Source organism: Coffea arabica, chromosome 2e, assembly GCF_036785885.1.
Source record: "Coffea arabica cultivar ET-39 chromosome 2e, Coffea Arabica ET-39 HiFi, whole genome shotgun sequence".
In the NCBI taxonomy this organism is placed as follows: domain Eukaryota; kingdom Viridiplantae; phylum Streptophyta; class Magnoliopsida; order Gentianales; family Rubiaceae; genus Coffea; species Coffea arabica.
The window spans coordinates 49,463,047-49,473,178 of record NC_092313.1 but is presented as its reverse complement, the minus strand read 5'-3'; the positions used below and the strand labels follow the sequence as shown (position 1 = coordinate 49,473,178).

The following is a 10,132-nucleotide window of genomic DNA, read 5'->3' as shown; positions in this document are numbered from 1 at the left end:
TCCTTAACCATTAATACACCTACTTGCACTTTTCGACATAAGGCATTCGCTACGACGTTGGCCTTGCCCGGATCGTAGTTAATTGTACAGTCATAATCCTCAAGAAATTTCACCCATCGACGCTGTCTCAAGTTTAGCTCCTTCTGAGAGAATAGGTATTTCAAACTCTTATGGTCCGTATACACCTCAAAAGTCACCCCATACAAGTAATGCCTCTACTTCCTTAGTGCAAAAACTACAACGGCCAACTCCAAATCATGAGTCGGGTAATTTCGCTCATGGGGTTTTAACTTCCTAGAGGCATAGGCAATCACACTCCCATTCTGCATTAGAACACATCCCAAACCTTCCCTTGAGGCATCCGTATACACAGTGAAGCTATCTCTCCCATTTGGTAAAACTAAAATAGGTGCCGACGTTAACTGTTTCTTTAACACCCGAAAACTAGCTTCACACTTAGAATCCCAGACAAATTGACCATGCTTCTTGGTCAGGTCGGTTAAAGGACCGGCTAACTTGGAGAAATCTTTGATGAACCGACGGTAATAACCACCTAAACCTAGGAAACTATGGACCTCAGTTGGGGTTTCCGGTCGTTTCCACTCAGATACAGCCTCTATTTTTACTAGATCCACAGAAATGCCATCTTTAGTAACTATATGCCCTAGAAAAGAGATTTGTTCCAACCAAAACTCGCACTTGCTAAACTTGGCATATAACTGATATTCTCTTAAAGTCTGCAAAACTATCCTCAAATGCCGTTCGTGATCCTCTCGAGTCTTAGAATACACCAAAATATCATCGATAAACGCTACGATAAATTGATCCAAGTAGGGTTTAAAGACTCGATGCATCAAATCCATAAATGCAGCAGGAGCATTTGTTAAACTAAAAGGCATCACGGCGAACTCAAAATGTCCATATCTGGAATTAAAAGTAGTCTTAGGTATATCCTCCTGCCTAATTCGTAGCTGATAATAGCCTTGCCTCAAGTCCAATTTAGAGAAAATCACTGTTCCTTGCAGCTGGTCAAACAACTCATCAATGTGTGGCAAAGGGTATTTATTTTTCACTGTAACATCATTTAAGCCACGATAGTCAATAAACAGCCTCAAACTACCATCCTTCTTTTTAACAAATAACACAGGCGCTCCTCACGGTGACTCACTTTCTCGAATAAACCCTCGCTCTAACAAATCTTGTAACTGCAGTTTCAATTCCTTAAGTTCGCGGGAGCCATTCGGTATGGTGCTTTTGTAATAGGAGTAGTTCCAAGCACCAAATCAATCTTAAATTCTATTTCCCTCTCTGGTGGCATCGATTTCAACTCGTCGGGGAAGACATCAGGAAATTCATTCACTACTAAAACATCCTCCAGTTTCACCTTATCTCCTAAAGTATTAATTAAGAAGGCTAAGTAACCCTGCGCCGCTTTACTCAATAACTTTCTAGCTCGAATTCCCGAAACAAGTGCAGACGAGGCTAACCTATCTCTTATATCCAGTCTTAGAGTTGCCTCTCCGGGTATAGAGAATTCTACCACCTTAGTTTTACAGTTCAATTGAGCATTATAACGGGCCAACAAATCCATGCCTATAATCACGTTGTACCCCTTAAGGTCTAAACTTATCAAGTCTCCCACCAACTTCCGTTCTCCTACCCAAATCTCGCAATTTTTATAAATCATATTAGTAATTAGGCTTTGATCCCCAATAGGTGTTCTAACTTCTAAGTCGTAGGGCAATTTAACAGGATTCACAGCAATACCACACATAAAGGCAGGATTCACAAAAGAATGGGTCGGCCCAGGGTCAATTAAAAGCTTAGCTAAGCGGTGGAATACAGGGATCGTACCTTCCACTACTTCTGATGATTCAGGAACTCGCTGGTGGTCCAAAGCAAAAACCCTAGCAGAGGTTTTGGGTCTACATCCACTGCCGGTAGGTTGCTTAGGGTTTGACTTCTCCGGTTGTGCACCCTCGTTTCCTTCACGGTTCTTAACAGGACAAGCGGCGATCTGATGTTCAAAACTTCCACAACGGAGACATTTCTTCAATTTTCACCAACAAGCGTCTTTGGTGTGGTTTGCCCTACCACAATATCCATAGCTTACGCGAGGAGTGGGTGTAGGAACTCCTTGGGAGATGGTCCTATGTTGCTCTTGTCCTTTTTCCACTTTGAGTCCCTCTAGATGGAGCTCCTCCTTTTGGTGTCCCAGCAATTTGGACTCCACCCGCACCTCTTCCAAACTTTAGAGGTGGTACCATGTTTCTTGGTTTGAAAGGTCCGAACTTGAAGTCGAACCTGTTCCACTCGTTGAGCTTTGTCAAGAGCATCTTTAAAGGTATCGATTTGAACAACGGCTAGATCCTTTTGAATTTCCACATTCAAGCCTTGTATAAACTGCCTTATGCACTTTTGCTCATTGACCACCAATTCTGGAGCCAACTTGGAGAGTCGGGTGAACTGGATATCATATTCTGCCACACTTGAAGTGCATTGGCGCAGTTTAATAAACCCGTCCTCTCTTTTCTCCTGGATTAAGGGTGGAAGGAACTTCTCATTGAGTTCCCTATTGAAGTTTAACCAAGTACGTGGGATTTGCTCCTTTTCCCACTTGGCTATTACTACGTTCCACCAGGAACGGGCCGCACCTTCTAACTAAAAAATGGCAAAAGTTACTTGCCTCTCTTCAGTGTAATGTAACGCAGCGAATATATCCTCCATTCACTCCAACCAGTTCTCAGCAACTTCCGGATCGAGTCCCCCAAGAAATTTTGGAAGAGCAAACTTTTGGAAACGTTTCAGGGCCCTATCTTCACCTACCTCAGGGTCCCTTTGTTGGTTACCAGGTGCTTGACCTTGCTGGTCAACCAAACGGGCCAGTAAATCAGTCATTTGATTGATAGCTGTAGCAACCTGGTCCCCTCCTTCAACTCTGGGCCCCTGGTTCTGATTTGCTACCGACCCTTGTTCCTCCTCTTGGTCCTGAACCTGCCTGAATCCACGTCCACGGCCCCGACCACGTTGTCGTCTAGTCTCCATTATTACTCACTGGTCTAGGGTTCACGTATAATAACTAATAGAGTAAGCAAGTATGGGTACACAATAGATGCTTATTTATATTTAAAAGTCAAATAAGAAATGGAATCGGAGTCACGATAAGCGAGTGAAAATGCAAAGCAGGTAAATGCCAATGCCGAAATAAAGTCAAGGTCAAAGTCAAAGTCAAGGTCAAAAGTCAAAAGTCAAAAGTTAAAAGTCAAAAGTCAAAGATCAAAGTCAACCGTCAAAGCATTATACATTAAAAGGCTCATAGCAGTTATTTACAAGATAACAAGACCAAAAGTATCAAGTACGAGGTTCAAAAGTACAGATACAGTCGTACAGTCATATCAAGCAAAAACCTAGTGCAAGTAGTCAAAAGAAAGCTGTACAACCACCGAGTCACCATATCCCCTAACCTTTCTATGTACAAAGGTCAAAATCATCCACTATCCTTGTGATAGCCCCACCTTCCCCTAAGGCGAACCAAAGAGGTTAGCGGATTGCCTGCCCAACTCTCGCCAAGACTAACGGTGCAGTTAAACACGATCTAAAACGTTCCGGAAAAATAAAAGCGCGCTCAAACAAGTCAAAATCACAAAATAAAAGAAACAAAAATTGAAACCGACATGAACAGTGTCGGACACGTCAGAATAGCATACAAAAGTTATCCAACAAGTTTATAAAAGTCCGATTTGCAAATTACAACTCAAATGCAAAGGTTGGATCAAATTGCACTTAAGGTTTTGCCCAATAAGGAGCTATTCAAAATGTATTTACTCAAACTCAACTCGGCAACCAAAGGTCCTAATCTCACAAAAGTTTCAAACCCCTGTAAGGAAAACAAAAGTAATAGGGTGAGCTTACGCCCAGTGAGATACTTTCACTCAAGCAAGGAAGTTCAATTATGCATGGAGTCGATCAATCCCAAATCATTCAATAAGAAAACTAAATAAAGTCACATATCAATAACAATGGTAAAAGGATACGGGCGGCTCTCAAGAGCCCTTATCCCTCGCTTGCCGTACTCGATCTCGCCTCGTTGACCCTCCGTCAACGCTTAAGGAGTAACCAATACCGTAGACTCCACTTTACTTCCATTCCTTCCACCCAACATACCCCTACCAGGCCCGAACTCCAAACAGTGGAAAATTGGTAATACTCGAGTATACCGGAATCGAGAGTCTCATACTACAAGATTCCATATAACAGTCCCAATGGCTCATCAATTTTCACGACCAAGCCCGTGCCGACTCGATTCAATTGACCACCAATGGGGTTGAGCTCAGTGATAACAGTAATGGCCGTTGGATACTCGTCCAAACGACACCAATTCCAATATATTCATATACCATTCAAGTAACACAGTAAACAGTCATACGTAAGACATAAAGGGTGAGAGTGATCAAGCACACCCTCGCTTGAACCAATTTCAACGGTGCAAATAAGCATTCAAGGCATCAATTTCAAGTGTAACAAAGCCACATAGTAACAAGCAAGTGAGTGGTACACTCACCAAGCAAGCAAATGAAATTTCATACACTTCCGCCCAAAGAGCGTCTTGAATCACCGTCACGCCCTAAAACATTCAAACAAGCACAATGAGACTCGAATACGAGTCATAAACCGAATCCACATATTACTAGAGTAAAATCAAATGGAACGTATAAGTGCAAAAATCAAACTAGGACATGTGCGGAAACGAAGTTTAGATTGGAAAACAAAAGGCAGATTTGCTGTTGCTTAGCGGAATTAACACAACTGAATCTACCCTTGTCGGATTGAGGTACAATATACACCATTTCGAACCTAAGAGAAAGGCCATTCAGTCCAGTTTGCAGTGTAACTAGGTCAAAATTTCAATGTACCAAACCAGAATCGCACAAACAGGTTAGCTAACCGCATTCTGGTTAAATGACCATAACTCAGGCTACCGAAGTCCAATTGGGGCGTTTCCAAGGGTGTTGGAAAGCTAAGACACAGCACTACAACTTTTGTGTTTTGACCAAAGGTTAAATCAGTACGCATCAAGCTAAATAGACACGGCCAGATCGGGTGAAATGTCAAACCTGTTCACCGAACTCTACCTACAGCAGTCCGGGTATTTCTGTCTTTTCTCAGGCTACCGAGCTCAGATTCAGCTGAAATTTTACAGACAACTATAAAACATTATTTCCTACAACTTTAATGTTTTAACCCAAGGCTAATTCGGCCTTGTTCCTATCCAAACAGTACCAAGCAGAATGGGGTTAATTGAAACCCCAATCTGGATTTTCCGCACAAAGTGGAAATTTTCCGCAATTAGCTACAATTTACGCACTATGGTTTCATTCTAGACTATCCCAAGCCATCATCCATGACCACACAATACTAAACATATAAAAACAGAAAAAATCAAGAATAAATATAAAATTCACCAATCTCAACCAAAAGTCATGAAATAACACCTAAAATCATCTCTTTTACTCACATAAGCCACTGATTTAACATTACTAAGAACAAAAGAGAGGTTGTGAGAACCCTGATAATATATATATACCAATATCATTGCATATTTTATTTGCACTTCTAATTCTTTAATAAATTTTAGCATTTAATCTAATTGTTTTAAATAAGTACGTAAAAATAATTTTCATGTGCAAAATAATATAATTTGTGCTAAACTATTAAGTTCCTTGGCTTTATTATATTAAATTAATAATTCGAAGGTAAATTATTTCATTTATTTAATAATTAATTTCTCCGAATTCCGTTAGCTAAACTTTAATCGTTAATAATGTTCAAGGTTAATAGGAACCTTAGTACTACGATGTAATCGATAAAGTTTAGATAAAATCGATATAAGTATACCAAGTATACTTAGGACGTTAAAATATCGATAGTTTAATTTTTGCGAGACGAGTATACTAGTAGGCATTCAAATTGCATTCGGGGTAAATTTTTGGAGTTAAGTTAGAATTAAGGACTTAAGTGGGTATCAGGAAGAGAAGTGCAAAGACTAAACTACCCTCACAACCTCACAAAAACTACCATGCAAAACAAGAACCAATTTCCGGACAACATCATTCCTCACCACTCTTTCGGCCAATGCACAACTTCACCATCTAAACACTCAACCCTCACAAACACTCAACCTCCCTCTCAAAACCGCGGCATCCATCCTTCTTCCTCTTCATTTCTGTATCACAAACCACCACCGCATTCCACCTTCACCGTGAGTATCGACAGAGAGAGAGAGAGTGTGTGAGCGGGAGGGTGAGCAGCAGCTTCATCCGAGAGCTGCAATCCGTGAGCTGCAGCGACTCTGCTGCTGTCCGTAAGTCTGAGGAAGGAAAGGAAAAGCTGTGCGTAAGTCCCACCCATTCTGCACTTCCATTTCTACCAGCTGCAATCAATTTTCCAGCCGCAATAACCACCAGCTACACCATTTGCCACAGCCAAGCGAACCAACACCCTAGTCGCGCGCGAGCCGAGGGCGAAAATTTCAGTTCCCTTGTGCGTAAGCTAAGCCTGCTGTTGAGGTAAATTTCAGATCTAGAACACCTGATTAGAGGTTGATTGAGCTAATTAGGAGCATGCATGTTGAATTTATGCGTTGGATGATGATCTAGAAAAGAAAAGAAACCTGATGTGCGCTGAATGTGGGTTTACCGAGACTGTTTTGGATTAATGCCGAGCTAATCTGTGTAACTCTGGATAATCTGAGTTTGCATTGTTGATTAAGTAACTAATCACTAACTAATTAAACTGTTTAAAGCTTTGAATGTTGACCTTAGACCATCGGATGCTGAATTTAGAGAAGAAGAAAAAATTTTCTGATGTGCGCACATTTGGACTGCCGAGACTGATTAAGAAATGCTGTGCTTAATTTGTTTAATTTCGACAATCTGAGCTTATAGTTATGATTAATCACCTAAAAACTAAGTGATTAAGTCCTGCATGGGGATAGCTAGATCGGTTAGGCAAGAAAAATAAAAATTGAAATGACATCAGTTGCATGCAAGATCACCCGAGGCCAATTGGAAATCTGTAGCTTCAATCTGCTAATTCGATGCAATCTGAGCTTAGAGGTATGATTAGCTAATTATAGATGGGATGTTTATGCCTTGCATGAGGCTGTATAGCTCTGATGAAGCCAGAAAAATTAGTAGAGTAGGATCGGTAGCATGCAAGTCATCCGAGGGGAAAGAAATAGAATCCTGGTTAATGTTTTCGTTCTTGATGATGACCGAACTGAACTTTGGATTAAATCTGATTATTTAAGCTTTGCACAATATTAATTAGTGGTGATCAAACAAGATAATTAAGCTCTGCACCTAGCTAATTAATTGGGTTAAATCAGAAAAAGAAAATGAAACAGAAATCTGCTACATGCATGCTAAACCGAGGCTAGTTGGACAAATTTCCGGATTTTGGGATAAATGTAGTTGTTAATCGAATTTGATTTTGAGCTAAAATGTTAACTAGCTAGTTAAGTGTTTGCATGTTAGACTTGAGTGCCTAAAACCTGTTTTAGCCAAAGGAAAATTGGACATAAGATTAATGAGTTGTTGGAAAATTTTGGAAACCGAGAGGAGGAGCTGGAAATTTTCACTTGCTTCTGGAAAATTTTTCCTTAGAATTAAATGGTTTAGAAATGCATGAGAAATGTGCGTTTTTACGTCTAATAAGCTGCGTAGATGTGAAACTTTTGATACAATTGATATTTTGGTTGAAAGTGGTGAAGCAAAGTGCTGGAAAATTTCCAGTTTAGTCAAGAGTGGAAGAAAGGAATTTTTCCCAAATTTCTTTTGGCGAATTTTAGTTCTAAAAATGCTGTTTTGAGCTGTAAAATATTTCATGCTTATTAACCCCACTCAAGAACATATTAAGAGGGCCATGCATGAGAAGTTTGGGGTGACAATTTGATCTTATCATGGCCACAAGGATGAGATGAATTTATCGGCATTGAAAGTAATAATTTTGGAATATAATTATTGAGAGATGTCTAAATCTGCATTTGGTTAAGAGTAATGAGATTCTAATTGAGATCTTGGACAAAATATGATTGCAAATTTTGCCTTATGTTCATATACCTGTTTGTGATTCTAAACGTTCGAAATTTTGGCTCTATTGCAATAATAAATAATTGTTGGATGCTAAGGGCTAATGATTGATGAAGCTCTTGGCCATTTGAGTAATTTTTGCAAGGGTTAAATTCTTGGTGGAATTGTTTAAGTGGTTTGGCCAAAATGCATTTGGAAGGTCCACGATTTGTGATTTGGAATTGTTTTAATACTTTGGACTTCCTTTGGTTGATTTTGATTAGAATTGAATCTGTTGAGACCTAGGGCTAATGATGGATGAAGCCCTAGTGAAATTGATGTTTGAATTGTGTTTTTGCTATATTGGCGACTTGGAATATAATGTGCAAATGAATTGGAATCGTGAAGTCCGTTTTGGTCCCTTGAATTCGAATACTTTTAAATCAAGCTTCGTGGGAATATTTTGCCTTAATATCAAGTTATATACATTGAGTATAGTACGTTAATATTAAAATCTAGATATCGGGACTTTTAAAACCTTGCCGATGTGTTAATTCTTTTCTTTATTTAAACTAGTGTTTCACCTTTAATAAATAATTGCATTAACTTCCAAACTTTAAGTTTTCACAAAATTATCCTTGACCAATTGTTTTAAAGGAAATTTGTTAAAAACATTAGATTTGAATAATTTCAAATAAAAGACAAAGGGAACTTGTTCAGCAAGAAAACTTGTTTGAATTAATTTGGTTCTAGTTTGCCCTCGAGAAGGGAAATACCTTTAAAGAAACCATACGAAATATTTTATTTCTTTACTAGCCTTAATTCCAAGGGAACTATTGATTTGTTTCGAGAAATTAAATTAGTTTTATACAAGATAACCTTTTATATATAAAACAAGGGTTTGTTTAGTAAAACTTATAGTTTTAAAACTTGGATTTCTAGGGTTTAGCGAGGACGCAGACTTTGATTCCCAGCTTGATCAATAACTTCACTCTTGGTGAGTGTCCCTGCTTGTTCTACGCCTATTTGGTTAAAGTGCTTTCTTGACTCGATATGTGGTAATTGTCAAAAATGATTTCTGATCCATCGAAATGAGCAGTGTGTACTTTATCACACTAGCCGTTCGAGTGGTGACTTGTGTGAAGTGTTTTCGTGAATATCTTGCTTGCGCTTGCTAAGTGTTAAAGTTACTAGGCAGGGGAATGTACCACACCTTAAGGGTGGGAGGGTCTCTTATCCTGACCTGGTAATCAAGTGTTGGACGTAAAGTCGTTGGGTGGACCCCTCGACCAGTCTATAAAAATCAAGTGTCGGACGTAAAGTCGTTGGGTGAATCCCTCGACCAGTCTATAAGTGTTGGGTGAGACGTCGTTGGGTGAATTCCTCGACTAGTTTATCCAGGGGGTATACTCGAGTACTACCGCTCTCATCTATCTTGTCGTGCGGGCCCGGAGCTGGGGTATGTTCGGTGGCCGGAGTTAAGTAAAATAAGGAGTTCTACATGGACCGTAAGTAGTGAGAGTTGACGGAGGGTCAACTACGGTAAATTTTGATCAAGCGCGGAAAATGGCTCCTGAGAGCCCCTGTATCCTACTTTGTACTGTTATGCGCTTTCCTAGTTGTTTACTTCAGATTGAAATCAATACGTGTTAGTTGTTTTATTTAATTGCATGTTTGGGGCACCACTGAGCTTTAGCTCACCCCACGTTTATTTGTTTTCCTTGACAGGTCCTGGCTCTTGAACAAGACTTGAAATCTAATTTCACTTTTATGCTTGTAGTTTGAGTTAAACATTGTATCTTTTATTTTGGATTGCCTCTTGAAACTGGAAAAGTGTAAACCCTGGAATTGTTATTTGGCTTGTATTAATGTATTTGGATTGTATGTTTTTGTTGCCTGATGTGTAACGCGGGAGGTATTTAAGAGTCGACGTTTGGCTATCTTAAAAATGCTGTTATCGTTGAAGTTAATGAGGATTTAGTTATCAGTCTATTTGGAAGGAAACGGTGTTGTAATAGCTTAGGTTATTCTCCGGGAGGATTTGGGCTAGATTGCTTGCGTGA

General features: G+C 39.6%; 1 protein-coding gene across 1 annotated transcript; it reads right to left on the bottom strand.

The window, feature by feature from the left end:
- Positions 1–215: 215 nt before the first annotated feature.
- On the bottom strand, positions 216–3,045 carry LOC140036320 (uncharacterized). The gene is made up of 4 exons (XM_072077682.1): positions 2,827–3,045; positions 2,305–2,535; positions 1,280–2,017; positions 216–1,124 (listed from the first exon to the last, which is right to left on the bottom strand). The coding sequence occupies exons 1-4, from the start codon at positions 3,043–3,045 to the stop codon at positions 216–218; spliced, it is 2,097 nt and encodes a 698-aa protein (XP_071933783.1).
- Positions 3,046–10,132: the final 7,087 nt, after the last annotated feature.

What these genes read in the sequence shown, in the direction of transcription:
- LOC140036320 (XM_072077682.1), bottom strand. Translation starts at nt 3,045, where the DNA reads ATGGAGACTAGACGACAACGTGGTCGGGGCCGTGGACGTGGATTCAGG. An exon ending in AAGCTCAACGAGTGGAACAG is followed by an intron (nt 2,018 to 2,304) that starts GTTCGACTTCAA and finishes TTTGAACATCAG; the next exon opens with ATCGCCGCTTGTCCTGTTAA. An exon ending in TAGAATTTAAGATTGATTTG is followed by an intron (nt 1,125 to 1,279) that starts GTGCTTGGAACT and finishes GTTAAAAAGAAG; the next exon opens with GATGGTAGTTTGAGGCTGTT.